Source organism: Capra hircus, chromosome 10, assembly GCF_001704415.2.
Source record: "Capra hircus breed San Clemente chromosome 10, ASM170441v1, whole genome shotgun sequence".
In the NCBI taxonomy this organism is placed as follows: Eukaryota; Metazoa; Chordata; class Mammalia; order Artiodactyla; family Bovidae; genus Capra; species Capra hircus.
Genome location: NC_030817.1, coordinates 74,829,575 through 74,852,322, shown reverse-complemented (window position 1 = coordinate 74,852,322; position 22,748 = coordinate 74,829,575). Strand labels below are relative to the sequence as shown.

At 37.4% G+C, this 22,748-nt stretch overlaps 1 protein-coding gene across 1 annotated transcript; it reads right to left on the bottom strand.

Moving 5' to 3' along the window:
* On the bottom strand, positions 1,468 to 2,433 carry LOC108636860 (olfactory receptor 4F3/4F16/4F29-like). The gene has a single exon (XM_018053771.1). The coding sequence runs from the start codon at positions 2,431 to 2,433 to the stop codon at positions 1,468 to 1,470; it is 966 nt and encodes a 321-aa protein (XP_017909260.1).

Sequence of the window (22,748 nt, the reverse complement as noted above, 5' to 3'; positions counted from 1 at the left end):
TACTGTATAGCACGGGGAATTATACTCAATATCTTATAATAACCTATCATGGAATATAATCAGAAAAAATAACTATGCTATACATCTGAAACTAACATAATATTGTAAATCAACTCTACTCTAGTTAAATAATAAAAACAAGCTTTCCTTTAAAAAAAGAACAGTGAGATATTCTTTGAATACTTGCTTATACTATTTCTGAATGGTATATTTATTTTTTAATAATTACACACAACAATTTAACACATGGAAAGTTTAATATATTTCTTCATTATACATTTTAATAATAGATTTTCTTTTATTTCTTCATTTATACAGTTTTATAATAAATTTTCTTTTGTAAATTTCTATATAATACTATAAATAAAATTCTATCCTTTGTTTTATTTAGTTATTAGCCTCGTTCTCATAATATAGATATCTTTTCCTTTTTAATTCAGTATTGCCTCTTATCTACAAAATATTCAATCCATTTATAATCATTTAGTCTCACATAGTTATCATTGTCATATAAAAATAGGGACTCTTGTTTAGGAAAAATCATAAACACCGAGGAGTAGATATTTACATGACCAGGTCTCAAAACATTTGATTAATTAATAATATTAATGCCTCCTGAGTTATCCAAAATTTAATATTCCAATCCTAACTAAATTTAAAAACCTTATTATTAATTAAATCTGATTGTGGATGGAAAAATTCAGATGTTAGAAGCCTCAAATTCTCAAAGCTATGTAGGCAGTTTTCTTTTTATGTTTTATTTTTTCTTCTGGGTATATAGACTCTGAGAAACACAAAGGGCTTGAAGAGCAGTGCATAGGTATACCAGAGGAGCTACATCTTTGAGAATTGATACCTAAGAGAAGAGTATCCAACATTTTGTTTTAATAGAAAATGTGCCCATTATATGAGACATGAGCTGTTACCAACATCTATAATAAAAACTAATAAGGACGTTATATTCCAGGGCTGAACTTACTATGCATGTGTGTTCAGTCACCTTAGTCATGCCCGACTCTTTGCAACCCTATGGACTGTAGCCCACCAGGCTCCTCTGTCCATGGGTTGCTATGCCCGCCTCCTCGCGGATATTCCCAACTCAGGAACTGAACCTGCATCTCCTTCACTGCAGGCAGATTCTCAGCGCTGAGCTACCGGACAAGCCCACTGAATTTACTACTCCCTAATATTTTCAGATTCCTTAGAGTAAGTGTCCCTGTGAAAAACTGACCAGCTCAGAACAGAATCCCTGAGGAGAGGTTTCACAGTGGGTACTGAAAATCTTAAATACACTGAAGAGATTTATGAAACGTCTTCCCGACCCAGGGATCAAACCCGTATCTCCTGCTTACAGGCAGATTCTTTACCACTGAGCCACCAGGGAAGTTCAAACAACATCATTAAATACATTGAAAATATATATGAAAAGTGTAATTAAAAGAGGACAATTTCCAAGAATAGTCAAGATCAATCTGAATTTCTTGGATTGTGCATGAAAAAACTCTTCTTAAAACTTAAAACCTTACCAAACAGTCTCCTCATTGCCATCTTCATCTCATTATTTCTAAGTGTGTAGATAATAGGATTCATAAAAGGAGTAATAAGAGCATCAAAAATGGCTAAAAATTTATCTATGGGTAAGGTAGGGAATGGCCACACATAGACAATAATGCAAGGGCCAAAGAAAAAAACTACCACAGTGATGTGAGCTGAGAGGGTAGAAAGGGCCTTGGATGAACCACCTGAAGAGTGTTTGCGAACCGTGACCAGGATGAAGATGTAAGACACCATCAGGATACAGAAGGTGCCCATGGAGATGAAGCCACTGTTGGCAGTGACCAGAAACTCCAGTCTATACGTGTCTGTACATGCAAGTTTGATGAACCGAGGAAAATCACAGTAAAAGCTATCCATTTCATTGGGGCCACAAAAGGGTAAGTTGACAACAAAAGCCAGCTGGGCCACAGAGTGGATGAGTCCAATGGTCCAAGCAACAGCCAGAAGAGAAGAGCACATTCTAAGGCTCATGATGGTCAGGTAGTGGAGCGGCTTACAGATAGCAACGTACCGGTCATAGGCCATGACTATGAGCAGCACCATCTCTGCACCCCCGACAGTGTGAATAAAGAACATCTGAGTGACGCAGCCTCTCAAGGAGATGACTTTGTGTCTTCTGAAAAGGTCAGAAATCATCTTTGGGGTTGCAATGCTGGAAACACCTGTGTCAATGAAGGAGAGATTGGCCAACAAAAAGTACATGGGCGAATGTAATTGGTGGTCTGAGAGAATAGTGAGCACAATGAGAAGGTTTCCCAACATACTCGCTATATAAAATACTGTGAAAAATAGAAAAAGAAGAATCTGGATCTCCCAAGAACTGGTGAGTCCCTGCAGCAAAAATTCAGACACCACGGAGTGATTTCCTCCATCCATCAACTTCATGCACAAGGCTGACCCTGAGGTTAACTGAAGAGCAGAAGAGGGAGACAGACATAATTAGTAAGATGGAAAGAAAAGAAAGTCCTTGCAAAAATGTCAGAAACTAAAGATCATCTTGCCGTTGTACAGAGTTACTTAGAGCTTACACAGTACGAGTATAACAAAGAGCCAGAATCAGAAATCTTCGGTATCGTTTAATCATGTACCTCAAATTTAGTTTGGGCTTTAGTGTCTAAACAAGAAGGGGGAGTGTAGACAAAAGCAAGTTTGGATTTAAAGAGAGGTTACTCAGGGAACAGAGAGATTTGTACTGCCAAATTTCTCTACTGAAATATGCCCCAGAATGAAAACATGTACAAAAAGGTACAGAAAGCTGTATGGAGAGGCGCCTATAATTTATTCTTTGTAATAGCTGCCTGATTCACAGTGTGGATAGACCATAATTTATTTACTAACTTCCCTGTTAATAAGCATTTACCTAGTTTCTAGTTGGGGGAGCCCTACAAACAATGCTACAAATATCCTTACACACACATCCTTTTGTATTAATTTTTTCTTTCATGGCATCAATGCTTAAAATGAGATCACTGGGTCAAAGTACATATATTTTTAATTTGGGTAGTTTTGCTTGATTGCATTTCCAAAAGGCTATAATAAACATATTTCCACAAGAATAAATGTTAACACTTTTTAAATTGTTGCCAGTGTAGTGAGTGAAAAGTTGTAGGTCATTGTTACTCTAATTTTCATTGTCTGACAATCAAAAAATCTGAACATATTTTCTTGCAGTTTGGATTTGCTCTTCTGTGAATTACCTTTACGTGTATTTTCCTATTTCTTGTGTTTTTTCTTGTCATTTGTAAGAGCTCTTTTTATATTGTAGATGTTAAGTTTTTGTCATTTGTTATACTTTTAAATCAATTATCTGCTATTTTGTTTATGATTTCTTTGGCTATACCCAAGTTACATGATTTAAGTGTTATATGATTAAATACAGCTCTTACTTGCCTTAAAGCTACTGAATTTAGTCTCAGTTACGATCTCCTTTATTTCTGGATCATACATACCCTTAGATTTTCTTTTAATATTTTATTATATTTTGTTTTCTATTTAGAACTGTGCTCTATTACATTTGTATATGTTTTAAAATATCAGTCCACTTTTAATTTCTTCCAGGTATAATAGAATTGTAATGGCACCATGTAATGGCTGCTGCTGCTGCTGCTGCTGCTAAGTTGCTTCAGTCGTGTCCAACTCTGTGCGACCCCATAGGCGGCAGCCCATCAGGCTCCCCTGTCCCTGGGATTCTCCAGGCAAGAACACTGGAGTGGGTTGCCATTTCCTTCTCCAATGCATGAAAGTGAAAAGTGAAAGTGAAGTCACTCAGTCGTGTCCGACTCTTAGCGACCCCATGGACTGCAGCTTAGCAGGCTCCTCCATCCATGGGATTTTCCAGGCAAGAGGACTGGAGTGGGGTGCCATTGCTGTCTCTGCATGTAATAGCACCATGTGTTAAATAGCCCATTCTTTCCCCACTGAATTTAAGTACCATTTTCATTTGGCTAAATTTTCAGATATTTGGGATCTGCTTCCAAATTCTTTCTTCTATTTCCACTGATATATTTATCTACATCAGTAGAAATATCAGAGTATTTCATAATAGTGGCTTTATGCTTTGTCTCATGATAAAGCAAGTCCCTCTTTCCTGTTACTATTCCTCATACTTTCTTGGCTATTCTCGAGTATGTATTATTCCATATAAATTTTAAGATCATTTTATCCAATCCCCCTAGAAAATTCCACTGGTCTTGATTTTGATTGCATGAAATTTGTATATTAACTTGGAATGAAGTAGCTTTGTTATGATGATATCTTCCCATTTAAGAATATCATGCTTGGGACTTCCCTGGTGGTTGAGGTGCTGAGACTTCGAGTTCTCATGCAAGGGTACAAGGTTGGATTCATGGTCAGAGAAGTAGACCCCACGTGCTGCTACTAAGAGTTCTCATGCTGCAACTAAGACCCAACACAGCCAAATAAACAAATAAGAATATAGTGCATCTATTCATCTGTTCAAATTTTGTTTCATGTCATTTAATAAGATTTTGTCTTTTATTACACATATTCTATACCTTCTTTGTAAAAATTGTTCCTATGTATTTTTTAGTTTTTTTCTTAGCATTATGAACAGAATCTCTTTTCTCATTTCCATGTCTAGATTCGTCTCTACAAGAATGAAGAAAAGTTCATTCCGCCCTAATATGCAGATACCTTACCACATTCTGTGTAATAATTTTTTATAGTAATGTCTTGGATTTTCTTGGCTTACAATAATGTCATCAGGAAAAAGAGAACTTTTCCACATTTAATTGTGTTGGTTTGGTAAAAATAGTATTCATTTTATCACTTCCTTATTAACATGAAAGTCCTATATATTTGTCTATTCTTTTCATGTTTATTGTCTCTTCCAGAGATACATTTCTGCATTCTTATTTTAAAATAAGATGCCAATTATTTTCCTATTAATATATTTTATTTCCTTCTACTTTTCCCCAACGCCAGTTAAGCTGAGTTCTTTAAAACACGTTTCACACCCCTCTCCTCATTCCTCTCCCCATTTAAATTAAATCAGTTCCTTTTTATCCTCTAAAACTTCTATTTGTTTTACAAATTATGCCTCCTGAATCTATCCTCCCTGTTTTGCTTACTGTCATGATTTCCATCTCACTATCTTTATCTTATGTGCATTAGAATATGCATTCCAGTAACCTTCCAGCCTCAAATTTGAATTTCAAAAATAATCATTCTCTGCTTAAATTTATCTGAATTGGTCTGTTCCCAAAGTTCTTGCAATGTTACTCATGAATCATTCTACATGCTGTTATCAATTTTTTATTGAAATTAGCATCTGATTCTTGAGCAGCCCTGTATTCAACACACCCTAATATCATATATACTTAATATATGCTTTATACATGCAGATTATAATATTTGAACTGAACTTTCAGAAATCATCTATCCCATTCATTTTCAAGAGTCATTCAATGTATCCAGTCAATCTGATATTTTTCACTCTCTGATCTCTCCAAGGATGTAAATACCACCTAATACACAGTATTAAACTCCTTGTTAAGTATTGTTGGAATAACTACTTGACAATAGAAAAGTGCTTAAAAATCTGTGAAATAAATAACATGGTGCTGATGTTTGAAGTAACTGTAACTCTCAATAACAATATTTGTATGTGTTGTTTTCTAATGAGATGGTTAAAGAAAAGATTATGTGTGTCTCAAGTGGTAAAGAATCTGCCTGCAATGCATGAGACCTGGGCTCAGTCCCTGGGTTTGGAAGATCCCCTTGAAAAGGAAATGGCAACCCACTCTAGTATGCTTGCTTGGAGAAGTCCATGGACAAAAGAGCATTGTGGGCTACAGTCTACAGGGTCGCAGAATTGGACACGACTGAGCAACTAACTCACTTTTCGCTTTCTTCAACCTGAGAATTTGATTTTTTTAGGGCTCCAAAGTCAGAATTAATCTCAGATCAAACATTTTCTGCCAAAATGAAGGTTGATCTTAAAAATAAATTAGATTTTCTCTACAAAATAGCAAAGAATTAGAATCAAAATAAAATCCAAACCTATTCCTCTTTCCAAATGTACAAGTTAGAGTATTATGTAGTTTATTTAAATTTGTTTATTTATTTTCCTTCAAATATTTGATGTTCTGGAGAGAAAGATGTAAAATGTTGGTTAAAAGTGAAAAATCACAATCCAGATTGCTATGTGTAAACTCAACTACCTGCCCTATTAAATGATTACCCTGACCTTGGAAAAATGATTAAATCTTACTGTGTTTAAGTTTATTCACTGTTACATTGGAGTGAAAATAGCCTGGCCTCAAAAATATCTAAAGGAAATGAACTTAGACCCGTATTTGACTCATACCAAGAACTCAATAACTGTTCATCATAATAATGTTATTATAAATATCTTTAGTGGCACTAAACTCTCCTGGCAGTCCTATTTCTCAAACCCCTCCTTTTGTCTTTCCCTAGTTTTTCAACACTTATTCACTGTATAAATAGTAACATTATTTGAGATCTTGTTGTTTTTCTCTTCACCTAATGGGCTTTCACGTATTCTAATTATATTAATACCTTCCCCAAAAGCCTGACCACTGTGTGAAAAACAATATATGTGAAGAGGTCTAGTATTTCCCCAGCATATAAATGCAAGTTGAATCTATTATCCCCTAATTCTATCCTAAACTTCATAGCTTCGTATTTCCCATAGCTCACTAAACACTATCCCCTAGATGCATATATATTGGTGAAATTTCACATGATTATTACACAACTAATAATCTCTCTATTCCCCAGTGCAGCTTTTCTTCCGGATCTATTATAATACTTCAGGCATCTTATCCTTCCTACTCTTCTCAAATCTTGATTGCCTTTCCTCATCATTACTGAAATCCTGCAATACCAAGCAACTGATCTCTCCTCATCTAACCTATATTCTGGCCATCAGATTGCTCCACCTAGGTGCTGTGCTTAATTGTTCAGTCATGTCTGACTCTGTGACCCTGCTCCTCCATCCATGGGAATTCTCCAGGCAAGAAGACTAGAGTGAATTGCCTTTCCCTCCTCCAGGGGACCTTCCCAACCCAGGGGTTGAACCCAGGTCTCCCGCATTGCAGGCAGATTCTTTATCATCTGAGCCACCTGGGAAGCCCAGGTACCTAGGTAGCACTTTGATTATATAACTCCTACCACCAAAATATGTCCAGTGGGTCTTACTGCCTTTAAAAGTACAAATTCCTTATTACTCAGCTATAAAAAGGAACACATTTGACTCAGTTCCAATGGGGTAGATGAACCTAGAGCTTATTATACAGAGTGAAGTAAGTCAGAGAAAAACAAATATTGTATACTAATGCATATGTATGGAATCTAGAAAGATGGTAATGACAAACCTGCCTGCAGAGTGGCAATGGAGACACAGACAGACAGAGAACAGACCTGTAGACACAGCAAGGGGAAGAGAGCGTGGGATGAATTGAGAGAATAGCATTGAAACATATATGTCGCCATATAAAACAGATAGCCAGTGAAAATTTGCTGTACGATGCAGAGAGCTCAAATCCAGTTCTCTGTGACTACCTAGAGGGGTGGGATAGGGTGGGAGGCGGGAGGGAGGTTCAACAGGAAGGGGACATACATACAGCTTTGGCTGATGCATGTTAATATATGGCAGAAACCAGCACAATATTGTAAAGTAATTTTTAAAAGAAATATTTATACCTTTTTAATACTCTATGCTCTATTGCCCATCAATGACCTCCTCAACTCTTTGCCGTCTAACAGCTGTCTCTCTACCTTCTTTAAACTGATCATATGAAGATTACCAAATACCTCAAAATAGATAAATCTTTATCCTTCTGTATAAGATGCATCATCTTATACTGTTCACCGTTTCCTACTTTCTGAACAATATTGTAGCTAATGGGATGCGCAAAGACTTTGTCATCTCTCTCTGTGTTAGTAACACCTATTCTACAGGCTGAACCTGAAGATTATAACTCCTCAAATAAGAATTCTAACTAGTCATTAACGAAGGAAAGGACTTAAATCCTTACAGGCTTATGTTCCCATTATGCTGTGCACCTGAAACTAATACAATGTTATATTTCAATTGTACTCAATTTTTTAAAAAATTAAAAAGATTAGACAAAGGAAGACTATTTAAAGGACAGACAGCTGATAGTAGTGAGGGAGGGGCATTATGGACATTACAGAAGGCTTGAATTCTTACTCCATAGGGGAAGAATTAAGCTATATTTCTGTCTGGTCTATATTTGAAGAGAAATGGGTTTCCCTGGTGGCTCAGATGATAAAGAACCTGTCTCCAATACAGGAGATGCAGGTTCGATCCCTGGGTCAGGAAGAGCCTCTGGAAGTGGGCATGGCAATCCACTCCAGTATTCTTGACTGGGAAATCCCATGGACAGAGGAGTCTGGCAGGCTTTAGTCCATGGCGTCACAAAGGGTCAGATATGACTGAGTGATTAACGTTTTAACTATCTCTTTTCATCAAAGGTTATTCCCAATTCATGCTGTTGCTACTGCTAAGTCGCTTCAGTCGTGTCCAACTCTGTGTGACCCCATCGATGGTAGCCCACCAGGCTCCTCTGTCCACAGGATTCTCCAGGCAAGAATACTGGAATGGGTTGCCATTTGCTTCTCCATGAGCGACAGATATTTCTGTTCATGGAACATGCAAAATATTCATAAATGAAAAGTAAGTGGTCCAAAGGCTTAGATATTAGTCTCTGATGCTAGTACAGATTTATTCTGACTTACTTCAAGATAGCTTAGCAATACCATCTTATTTAATTATCCCACTTCCCTAAGCATTCTTATGTGGGCATAACTGAAAAGATTATAACTAGAATCATTAACATAGGGGAGGACTTAAATCATTGTAACCTAGAGGCCAAAGGGAAGATCAAGGCTACATACACAATGCGCAGCTTTAAATATGTGCAACTGTGTAAATTCTAAAACCTGTTTCGGGCATCCTTTTGAGGATTTCATGAATGGCTTTCTCACTCCTCTCCAAACCCTCAGACGTAATTTACTTCACATGATTATTTACAACTGTTTACTTCTGCTTACTAGTTAAGAGAGATAGAAATTATTATGATTCACCAGATAATGATATTTTATACATGTGAAGGCTTCCCTGATAGCTCAGTTGGTAAAGAATCCACCTGCAATGCAGGAGACCCCAGTTCAATGAAAGGATAGGCTATGCACTCCAGTATTCCTGGGCTTCCCTTGTGGCCCAGCTGGTAAAGAATCCACCTGCAATGTGGGAGACCTGGGTTCGAGCCCTGGGTTGGGAAGATCCCCTGGAGATCCCCTGTATAGTCCATGGGGTCACAAAGAGTCAGACACGGCTGAGCGACTTTCACTTCACTATGCATGTGAAAAACGCCAAAGAAGTCATCAGCTAAATCTTTGGTCAGTGATCAAACGACACGATTTTTCATACTACACCTCTCCTTAACCTTACATGCAGGATAAACACTTTTTATTACCAATGGCGTCTCCTTTCTCAACTCTTTTAAACATGTTAGCAGATTTCTTGTCTTCTTTACTGTCTACACATATTTCTACTTCATGTGTTAATGAATCTTGGTTGTAAGATATTGAAAAGAGTCTATCTAATCATATATATAATACAATTATTTCCTGAAATTTGCATGACATACTTCCATTTATTCTGATCTCATACTGGCTTTAGAAAACATTAATATTATATATATAATATATTATTTAATTTATACATTACAGCTGTGCTATACCCTCTGAAAATAAAATACAGCATGTAGGAATATCATTATTCCTCACAGCCATATGAGTTATAAACTCATCTGAATCAAGAATGCACTTACTCTCTCATATAATTTCAAATAAGACAATTTCTTCAAGTTGTTTCCTACCAAAATGCTGTTACTTTTTAAACCCTTTTTATTAATAATTTCCTACAGAATACAAAATCAAAGTTTGTAACATTAATTTCCTTTTTCTCAAAGTTTACAGTCTCTAAAAAGTCTCTTTCATCTCTTATGTTTCACAGTACCAGGGTAGAGCATAGGAAAAAGGTATATGATCCATATTTTGCAGATACAAAATAAGGACTCAAAGAGATTGAATTAATTGCCTAATTTTGCATAGCTAGGTGTCCAATACAAATCCAATTCTTGCAATTGTTTTAAAGATGCAATGGATTAAAAAGTACTGGAAGAAAATGTCAAAATTTGTAACAGTTGCTTTCTATGAAGAGGCTATGGATGATAAATGTTCTACTTTGAATGTGTTTTTCTCTTTAAAGAAAAAATATTAATTTAAAAAGCAAGTTGACTCCAGGGTTTTTCACTACACTATTCTATAAGTCACTGACAACCTAAAGACAACCTGCCCAACCCAGGGGTCAAACCCAGGTCTCCTGCGTTGCAGGCAGATTCTTTACCAGCTGAGCCACAAGGGAAGCCCTTTTAGTTATATATGTCCCTAATTGTGCCATGAACTTCCCTGACGGCTCAGTGGTAAAGAATCCATCTGTCAAACAGGTGATGTGGGTCCTATCCCTGGGTCATGAAGATCCTCTGGCAAAGGAAATGGCAACCCACTCCAGTGTTCTTGCCTGAGAAATCTCATGGACAGATGAACCTGGCAGGCTGCAGTCCATGGGATCGCAAAAGAGTTGGACATGACTTAGCAACTAAACAACAAACTATGCCATGCTTCTGGAATATTTCAGGTTGCTATAACTGTCCCACCTTTTTATTTTCTTGACTGAGCAGTATGTGTGATCTTAGTTCCCCAGCCAGGAATCGGACAGCTGAAGGCCCATGCGGTGGAAGCACAGAGTCTTAACTCCTGGACTGCAGGGGAAGCCCATACAGTTCTCCCACTTTTAACCCACCGTCCTTGCACATCAGAAACAGACATCAACAGCTTGACACCCAAATTATGCTATGCTGCCTGTACCTGATCTTAGTTCCCTATAATGAGCTTTTCACATGAGAAATGTATTCTACTGCATTCCACGGTCTGTTGCATCTGTGTTGCATCAAAAACAACACAAGCAAATCTTCTCAGAGCCCTAGAAATGACTCATATCCAGTGATGAGAATGTTATTAACCCAATTTGCAAAGAAGAGCAGTAAGAACCAGAAATCTCTCTTACCTGAGTTAAGCTGAGTCTATTTTCCTCAGATGGCAGATCAATTACTTCCAAATTGTGTGAGAAGATTAAAAAAACTTCCAATTATATGAGCTATAATTTCTAAAAGAAAAAAATAAGAGTTAGTTTGATGGATTCTGAAAACCAAATGACAGAAAGTGAGAGTTTATAAAACACAGAAATGGAAAACATCACTTAGGAATTTATCTACCGTGAAAAACTAAAAGGACACAGAGCATAGGGGAACAGAAAGGAATAAGGCATAGAAAAGATAAAAAATATCATGCTCTTCCTTCTCCCTCTTTTCCAGTCAAAATTCCACTCTTCATTCACCATGAAGTTCGGCATCATCTCCCCAGTACCCTGAGCAAAAGTCATACTGTTATACATCTTGCTACTCCTTTCCATGCATTGTCCAGAATACATATGTAACAAATACATCAAATAACAAAAAAAAAAAACTGTAGATTAAGTTAAAGGGAGAGGAAATTACTGAGCAATCACTGCAGAGAGACCCAAGGATAGGGTGGATTGATTTTGGATCTGCTAAACAATAAAACATTTGCTTTACATATGTTTTGCATGATAGTGCTTGAAATAGAAACATTTTTCTAGGTTCAGGAAAGGACCGTTTCACTCTGATTGAGACTACAAACCTTTCTGAAACAAAGAGCTTAATATTGTTTTCCTCAAGTTAAAAAAAAATCTAATTATCATATGGTGGCCAAGCATTTGTGTGAGTCTTGGGAATAAACAGCCCTTCATTCATTGGATATTCCTGTGAATTATGCCTCAGAGTCCATCCTGATTTTCACCCGGGAAATAGAACAGAGAAAAGAAAGTAGCTTCTTGGTATCAAATTTAATGGTGTCTTAAATCGATGTACAGAAATATTTTTGCTTTAATATGAATCAGTACAGCAGATATAACCAAGAAACCCAACACCTTAGAATGCTCAAGAATCAGCAGGAAATAGAGTATTTTTCTATTCTAGTACTTACTAGAGGTTTCATAGCAAAAAGACACTCTTCCATGAGAAAAAGAGGTAATAGCAAATGAGAAGCCACAGACCATAAGGCTATCTCTTATATCAGCAATTTTGGCTCACTAAATCCCTTTCAGTCCCACAAGACTCAAAATCCAGGGCTCTGGACTACAGACATGTTTCATCAGAGTGTTGTCAAGTTATAAAATATTAATGTTAATTACTACAATTTAAAAGGAATTGTTACCAGAATGTTCTGAAAATAGATACACCTTCTACAAACAGACAGCCTTCTTTGACCTATAAAAAGGTTTATTATTTGTTCAGTTGCTCAGTCATGTCCGACTCTTTACAACCCCACGGACTGCAACACATCAGGCTTCCCTGACCTTCACCGTCTCCCTGAGCTTGCTCAAACTCACGTCCTTTGAGTGGGGATGCCATTCAACCATCACATCCTCTGTCACCCCCTTCTCCTCCTGCCTTGGATCTTTCCCAGCATCAGGGTCTTTTCAAATGAGTTGGCTGTTCGCATCAGATGGCCAAAGTATTGGAGCTTTAGCTTCAGCATCAGTCCTTTCAATGAATATTCAGGGCTGATTTCCTTTAGGATGGACCGGTTGGATCTCCTTGCAGTCCAAGGGACTTTCAAGAGTCTTCTCCAACACCACAGTTCGAAAGAATCAATTCTTGGGTGTTCAGCCTACTTTATGGTCCAATTCTCATATCCATACATAACTACTGGAAAAACCATAGCTTTGACTATACTGGCCTTTGTGGGCAAAGTAATGTCTCTACTTTTTAATATGCTGCCTAGTTTTGTCATAGCTTTTCTTCCAAGGAGCAAGCATCTTTTAATTTCATGGCTGCAGTCACCATCTGCAGTGATTTTGGAGCCCAGGAAAATTAAGCCTGTCACTGTTTCCATTGTTTCCTCACCTATTTGCCATAAAGTGATGGGACCGGATGGCATAATCTTTGTTTTTTGAATGTTAAGTTTTAAGCCAGCTTTTTCACTCTTCTCTTTCGCTTTCATCAAGAGACTCTTTAGTTCCTCTTCCTTTCTGCCATAAGGGTTGTGTCATCTGCATATCTGAAGTTATTGATATTTCTCCCAGCAATCTTGATTCCAGCTTGTGCATCATCCAACCCAACATTTCTCATGATGTACTCTGAATATAAGTTAAGTAAGCAGGGTGACAATATACAGCTTTGATATACTCCTTTCCCAATTTGGAACCAGTTGATTCCATGTCTGGTTCTAACTGTTGCTTCTTGACCTGCATACAGATTTCTCAGGAGTCAGGTAAAGTGGTCTGGTATTTCCATCTCTTTCCATCTCTCCAAGAACTTTCCAGTTTGTTGAAGCCACACAGTCAAAGGCTTTAGCATAGTCACTGAAGCAGAAGTACATGTTTTTCTGGAATTCTCTTGTTTTTTCCTATGATCCAGTGCATGTTGGTAATTTGGTCTCTGGTTCCTCTGCCTTTTCTAAATCCAACTTGAACATCTGGAAGTTCTTGGTTCACGTACTATTGAAGCCTGGCTTTGAGAATTTTGAGCATTAAAGTAATGCTAGAGTGTGAGATGAGTGCAATTGTGTAGTAGTTTGAACATTCTTTGGCATTGCCTTTCTTTGGGATTGGAATGAAAACTGACCTTTTCTAGTCCTGTGGCCACTGCTGAGTTTTCCATATTCACTGACATAGTGAGTGCAGCACTTTAACCACATGATCTTTTAGGATTTGAAATAGCTCAGCTGGAATTCCATCACCTAAGGAGACAAATCAAAAAAAAAATATTGCTAAGACTGAGTTTAAAGGGAAACTGCATATGAAGACCACATAGGTCATGCTTTCTCCTAATTTTATGGTTTCAGGGCTTATCTTTAAGTCTTTAATCCATTTTGAGTTTTTTAATATATAGTGTGAGAAAATGATCTACTTTCACGTTTGTTTTTTTTTTACAGGTAGTGGTCCAGCTTTCCCAGCACTGTCTTTTCCCCATTGTATATTCTTGTCTCCTTTTGCCATTTGTTGTTACTGTTTAGTTGCTTTGACTGTATATGCATGGGTTTGTTTCCAGGCTCTCTATTCTGTTTCATTGGCCTATGTTTCTGTTTTGCAACATTATCATGCTGTTTGGATTACTATAGCTTTGTAGTATAGTTTGAGGCCAGGCAGTATGATACCTTTAGCTTTGTATATCTTTCTCAAGATTACATTGAATATTCAAATTCTTTTATGGTTCCATACAAATTTAAGAATTGTTTATTCTAGTTACAAATGCCATGGATATTTCAATTGAGATTGCACTGAATCTGTAGACTTCCTTGGGTAGTATGTACATTTTAACAATATTAATTCTCCCAATCCACGAACACAAAATTTCTTTTCACTTATTTGGGTCATCTTCAGTTTATTCCATGAATATCTTCTAGTTTTCAGAGTATAGGCCTTTCACCTCCTTGGTTAAATTTATTCCTAGATATTTTATTATTTCTGATGCAACTGTCAATAAGATTGTTTTCTTGATTTCTCTGGATTATTTAATATAAATGCAGCAAATTTATGTATATTAATTTTGTATCCTACAACTTTACTGAATTCATTTATTCTATTGGTGCAAAAGTGATATTGCCTTCAGACACTAGATTTTAAATCATCATAGCTAGGCTCAAACACATCTTTATTCATAAGAATAGGAACCATTACAATCAGTACATTTTTGCCAATGAGAAATAAGTTTGTTTATTCCTGTAGCAAAAAAAAAAAATTCCATGGCTCAGGATTCTATGAACTCTTGGAAAGCATTTTGTGCATCATCCTGCTGGTTGTGGAAGCATTTTCCCTGCACAAAGTTGTCAAGATGCTTGAAGAAGTGGCAGTTGGTTGGTGAGAAGTCAGCATAATATGACAGATAATGCAAAACTTCATACATAGCTCAATTTATTCAACTTTTGAACAGTTGCTTGTGTGATGAGCAGTCAGGCATTGTCATGGAGAAGAATTGGGCCCTTTCTGTTGACCAACGCTGGTTGTAGGCATTGCAGTTATCAGTGCATCTCATGGATTTGCTGAGCATACTTCTCAGATGCGATGTTTTTACGGGGATTCAGAAAGCTGTGGTGTATCAGACAGGCAGCAGACCACCAAACAGTGACCATGATCCGTTTTATGTGCAAGTTTAGCTTTGGAGCTTCTTCTCAGTCCAGACACTGAGCTATTCATCACTGATTGTCATATAAAATTCAGTTTTCATCCCACATCACAATCAGATCAAGAAATGGTTCATTGTTGTTGCATAGAATAACAGAAGATGACACTTTAAAACAATGATTTTTTGTTTTTGATTTGCAGTCAGCTCATGAGGCATCCACTTATCAAGCTTTTTCACCTTTCCAATTTACTTCAAATGCCAAACAGCCGTAGAATGATCAGCATTGAGTTCTTGGACAACTTCTTGCATAGTTGTAAGAGGAGAAGCTTTGAGGAAGCATAAACAAAAAAATCCTGAATGTTGATTATATCTGAATGGGAAGCAGATTAAAGGAATAGAAGTTAGGAGAACAGGTGCAGTGATGGATGGGTTAGCAGGTATCATGCTTTCTAACTAAATATGTGCTACATTTTTGTAAATATGTAATATTTGATAATAAAAAGTAAGAAAATTTTAATTATATCAGTAGATAACATTTTTCAATTTTTCAGTTTGTAAAGATTCAAATTATAGATCCAGCTTTTCCAAAGGTGGGAGCAACTAGTCCTCTAATTCACTACTGATGAGGAATTTTAAATTGACACAACCATTTTAGAGGGCAATTTTACAATATGTAATGAAACCCTATGAATATAGTTTAGCAATAATTTCATTTCTATTAAGTTGCCATGAGGAAGTAATCAAAGCCACATATATATATATATATATATATATATATATATGCCAGGAGAAATATCAATAACCTTAGATATACAGATGACACCACCCTTAAGGCAGAAAGTGAAGAGGAACTAAAAAGCCTCTTGATGAAAGTGAAAGAGGAGAGTGAAAAAGTTGGGTTAAAACTCAACATTCAGAAAACGAAGATCATGGCATCTGGTCCCATCACTTCATGGGAAATAGATGGGGAAACAGTGGAAACAGTGTCAGACTTCATTTTGGGGGGCTCCCAAATCACTGCAGATAGTGCCTGCAGCCATGAAATTAAAAGATGCTTACTCCTTGGAAGAAAAGTTATGACCAACCTAAGATGGCATATTCAGAAGCAGAGGCATTACTTTGCCAACAAAGGTCCATCTAGTCAAGGCTATGGTTTTTCCAGTAATCGTGTATGGATGTTAGAGTTGGGCTGTGAAGAAAGCTGAGTGCCGAAGAATTGATGCTTTTGAACTGTGGTGTTGGAGAAGACTCTTGAGAGTCCCTTGGACTGCAAGGAGATCAAACGAGTCCATTCTAAAGGCGATCAGTCCTGGGCGTTCTTTGGAAGGAATGATACTGAAGCTGAAACTCCAATACTTTGGCCATCTCATGCAAAGAGCTGACTCATTGTAAAAGACTCTGATGCTGGGAGGGATTGGGGGCAGGAGGAGAAGGGGATGACAGAGGATGAGATGGCTAGATGGCGTTACCAACTCGATGGACGTGAGTTTGAGTGAACTCGGTGAGATAGTGATGGACAGGGAGCCCTGGCATGCTGCAATTCATGGGGTCGCAAAGAGCTGGACACGACTAAGTGACTGAAATGAACTGAACTGAACTGATATATATCTATATATCTATATATATATATATATATATGTATGTTTATATACATGTATACATGCAAGGAGGTACATCAATATCTTTCATAGAGGTATTGTTGGTAACTGGTTCGATCCCTGCATTGAGAAGATCCCCTGGAGAAGGGAATGGCTACCCACTCCAGTATTCTAGCCTAGAGGATTCCATGGACAGAGGAGCCTGACAGGCTGTGGTCCATGGGGTCGCAAAGAGTCAGACACGACTGACAGACTTTCACTTTCACTTTCAAAAATTGGAACCAAATGTTAACAGTAAAGTATTCTTTAAAGCAATATAGGTGGCTCAGATGGTAAAGAATCTGCCTGCAATGCAGGACTCCCAGGTTCAATCCCTGGATCAGGAAGACCCCCTGCAAAAGGAAATGGCAACCCACTCCTGTGCTCTTGCCTGTGAAATTGAACAGAGGAACCTGGCAGGCTACAGTCCATGGGACCGCAAAGAGTCAGACATGACTTAGCAACTAAACAACAACAAAGCAATATAACTCTTATCTATTCATTATATTAACAAATAGCCATCAATTCTAGCCACATGCTAGAATACATCAACATGAAAAGATTTACATCATGTCATATTGTTAAATGAACTGTGGAACAGTGTGATATTATTGTGTGTATAATTTTTGTGTGTTTAATTTTTAAGTGTATAAATAAATATCTTAAAAGAAACATAACAAATTTTTTACCATTATATTTGAATGGGATTATTTTGGGTGATTTTTTTTTCTTTTCTTCTTTGTGTTTCTCTATAGGTAAGCTTCCTTTTTTTTTTCTCTAATTTTTGACTTGGCAGTATTTTTTTTAATTGGAGGATAATTACTTTAAAATGTTGTGTTGGTTTCTGCCATGCAACAATGTGAATCAACCATAAGGGTACATCTGTCATATGTCATCTTCCTCTTGAATCTCCCCCCACCCCCGCCTCAGGTTGAACTCCTTGTGTTATGCCGCCGCTTCCCATCAGCTATATATTTTATGCATGGTATGTATGTCGGTGCTGCTCTCTCAATTCTGTCCCACCCTCTCCTTCCTCCACTGTGTCCACAAGTCTGTTCTATGCCTGCATCTCTATTCCTGCCCTGAAAGTAGGTTCATCAGTACCATTTTTCTAGATTCCATGTATATGCATTAATATACAAATTTGTTTTTCCCTTTCTGACTTATTTCCCTCTGTATAACAGGCTCTAGTTTCACCCACCTCACTAGAACTGACTCAAATTCATTCCATTTTATGTCTGAGTAATATTCCATCATATGTATGCACCACGTCTTTTTAATCCATTCATCTGTCGACGGACATGTAGGTTGCTTCCTTGTCTGAGCTATTGTAAATAGTGTTGTAATGAACATTGGGGTACATGTGTCTCTGAAAAAGTTTATTTTAATGGTTGGGCTAAAATCTACTAGGTTTTCCCATCCTTTTCCATTCCTTGTGATTCAGAAAGAAAGAGTTGCTTCTTTCTCCCTCTCAGCTTTTATTTACCATTGCTCTATGCACAAACAATTATTGACTTCCTTCTGTAGGTCAGGCAAATATTATCAACTTCCTACTGTAAGTCAGGCATCCCTCTAGGTACAAAGAACAAAGAAATTTTACTTTCCATTTTATGAATCTTTTTTCCTATGGATAGAAACAAAAATAATTAACAAAGCAATATTTCAAATAGATTTTAAAAATATGAAGACATTTTAAAAAGCATATGATAAAGAATAAGTAGAGTTTTAGAAAGGCAAGAGGGAACTTCCTTAGATAGGATGTCTTTTCCTGGCATTGACACTCAAGCTGATATCTGAATGATGAGCAGGAACCAACCCTACATTTACCTAGGTGAAACTCTAGGCAAGTGGAGGAAAGGGCCAGGGTATGGGTCTCAGACCACAAGCCTGGTGTATTAAAGCAAGAGAAAGTCCAAACTGGCTAAGTAGAGTAAAAATACTCAGTGAAGCTGACAGAGTCAAATCTTTTCCGTCTTCATGGACCCTGGTTAGACAATGAGGTAGAGGAGATATCCATGCCCTGACGTGCTGTGGCATTGATCTACTCCAGAGCTTTCCTGGAACTTCCCTTCTTCCAAGGCATGCACTTACCTCAGAAGAACAATTGTAATGGCCTCTAACTCCTTTCCAAAATGTTCACAAATTCATGGATCCCCTCTACTCAAACCTTTTTGTTGAGTCTGCCCACCTTACCACACCCCTTACTTGCTCACAGTGATTTTTGCCTCAGAGATCCACTGTCCTTTCTGACAGTTGATTTGTATGCTTTTAAGTTTTCTACAGATCCTGGCACAGCATTTAGAATATAGAATGGATTCATGTATATGTATGGCTGAGTCCCTTGGCTGCTGACCTGAAACTATAACAACATTGTTAATCAGCTATACCCCAATACAAAATGAAGTTTGTTTAAAAAAGAATATAGTGAGCATTCAGTATCTTTTTTGATTAATTAAATTTCTATTTATGTAATTTTCCTCATAACCAAATCTGCTTGTTAACTTCTTCTAGCACATTAAAAAGCACCATAGAGGGCATATAAGGAACCTACCTCAACATAGTAAAGGCCATATATCATAAGCCTACAGCAAACATTATTCTCAATGGTGAAAAACTGAAAGCATTCCCCCTAAGATCAGGAACCAGACAAGGGTGTCCACTTTCACTACTATTACTCAACATAGTTCTGGAAGTCCTAGCTACAGCAATCAGAGAAGAAAAAGAAATAAAAGGAATCCATATTGGAAAAGAAGAAGTAAATCTCTCCCTGTGTGCAGATGACATGATACTGTACATAGAAAACCCTAAAGATAGTATCAGGAAATTACTAGAGCTAATCAGTGAAGTTAGCAAAGTTGCAGGATACAAAATCAATACACAGAAATCACTTGCATTTCTATACTGTAACAATGAAAAATCAGAAAAAGAAATTTAGGAATCAGTTCCATTAACCACTGAAACAAAAAGAATTAAATATCTAGGAATAGGCTTACCTAAGGAGACAAAAGAACTGTACACAGAAAATCATAAGACACTAATGAAAGACATCAAAGATGACATAAACGAAGAGATATTACATGTTCCTGGATAGGAAGAACCAATATTGTGATAATGTCTATACTACCAAACGCAATCTACAGATTCAATGCAATCCCTATGTAATTACCAATGGCATTTTTCACCGAACTAGAACAAAAAATTTCACAATTCATATGGAAACGCAAAAGACCCTGAATAGCCAAAGAACTCTTGAGAAAGAAGAATGGAGCTGGAAGAATAAACCTTCCTGACTTCAGATTATACTATAAAGCAACAGTCATCAAGACATTATGGTACTGGCACAAAAACTGAAGTATAGACCCATGGAACAAGATAGAAAACCCAGAAATAAACCCATGCACCTATGGTACCTTATTTTTGACAAAGGGGGCAAGAATACACAATGGGGCAAAGACAGCCTCTTCAATAAATGGTGCTGAGAAAACTGGACAGCTACATGTAAAAGAATGAAATTAGGACACTTCCTAACACCATACACAAAGATAAACTCAAAATGGATTAAAGACCTAAATGTAAGACCAGAAACTATAAAGCTATTAGAGGAAAACATAGGCAGAACACGTGATGATATAAATCCAAGCAAGATCCTCTATGGCCCATCTCCTAGAGTAATGGAAAGAAAAACAAAAGTAAACAAGTGGGACCTGATTAAACTTAAAAGCTTTTGCACAGCCAAGGAAACTATAAGTAAGGTGAAAGGACAATCCTCAGAATGGGAGAAAATAATAGCAAATGAAACAACTGACAAAGGATTTATTTCCAAAATTTACAAGCAGCTCATACAACTCAATGCCAGAAAAACAAACAACCCAATCAAAAGGAGGGAAAAAGACCTAAACAGACATCTCTCCAAAGAAGACATACAGATGGCTAACAAACACACGAAAAAATGCTCAACATCGCTCATTATTAGAGAACTCCAAATCAAAACTACAATGAGATATCACCTCACATGGGTCAGAACGGCCCTCTTCAAAAAGTCTACAAATAACAAATGCTGGAGAGGGTGTGGAGGAAAGGGAATGATCTTGCACTGTTGATGGGAATGTAAATTGATACAGCTGCTATGGAAGACAGTATGAAGATTACTTAAAAAACTAGGAATAAAACCACCATATGACCCAGCAATCCCACTACTAGGCATATACCCTGAAGAAACCAAAATTGAAAGAGACACATGTGTCCCATTGTTCACTGCAGCACTATTTACAATAGCTAGGACATTGAAGCAACCTAGATGTCCATCAGCAGATGAATGGATAAAGAAGTAGTGGTACGTATACACAGTGGAATATTACTCAACCATATGAAGTAATGCATTTGAGTCAGTTCTAATTAGGTGCATGAACCTGGAACCTATTATACAGAGTGAAGTCAGCCAGAAAGAGAAAGATAAATACCACATTCTAACATATATATGTATAGAATCTAAAAAAATGGTACCAAAGAATTTATTTACAGGGCAACAATGGAGAAACAGACATAGAGAATAGATTTATGGACATGGGGAGAGGGGAGGAGAAGGTGAGATATATGGAAAGAGTAACATGGAAACTCACATACCATATGTGAAATAGATAGTCAATGGGAATTTGCTGTATGGCTCAGGAAACTAAAAAGGGGGCTCTGTATCAACCTAGAGGGGTGGGATGGGGAGGGACATGAGAGGGAGTTTCAAAAGTGACGGGATATATGTATACCTATGGCTGATTTAGGCACAAATACACAAAAGAACTGTACAAAAAGTCTTCATGACCCGGATAATCATGATGGTGTGATCACTCATCTAGAGCCAGACATCCTGGAATGTGAAGTCAAGTGGGCCTTAGAAAGCATCACTGTGAACAAAGCTAGTGGAGGTGATGGCATTCCAGTGGAGCTATTTCAAATCCTGAAAGATGATGCTGTGAAAGTGCTGCACTCAAGATGCCAGCAAATTTGGAAAACTCAGCAGTGGCCACAGGACTAGAAAAGGTCAGTTTTCATTCCAATCCCAAAGAAAGGCAATGCCAAAGAATGCTCAAACTACCGCACAATTGCACTCATCTCACACACAGTAAAGTAATGCTCAAAATTCTCCAAGCCAGGCTTCAGCAATACATGACGGTGAAATTCCTGATATTCAAGCTGGTTTTAGAAAAGGCAGAGGAACCAGAGATCAAATTGCCAACATCTGCTGGACCATAGAAAAAGCAAGAGAGTTCCGGAAAAACATCTATTTCTGCTTTATTGACTATGCCAAAGCCTTTGACTGTGTGGATCACAATAAACTGTGGAACATTCTGAAAGAGATGGGAATACCAGACCACCTGACCTGCCTCTTGAGAAATCTGTATGCAGGTCAGGAAGCAACAGTTAGAACTGGACATGGAACAACAGACTGGTTCCAAATAGGAAAAGGGGTAAGTCAAGGCTGTATATTGTCACCCTGCTTATTTAACTTCTATGCACAGTACATCATGAGAAACGCTGAACTGGAAGAAACACAAGCTGGAATCAAGATTGCTGGGAGAAATATCCATAACCTCAGATATGCAGATGGCACCACCCTTATGGCAGAAAGTGAAGAGGAATTAAAAAGCCTCTTAATGAAAGTGAAAGAGGAGAATGAAAAAGTTGGCTTAAAGCTCAACATTCAGAAAACGAAGATCATGGCATCCAGTCCCATCACTTCATGGGAAATAGATGGGGAAACAGTGGAAACAGTGTCAGA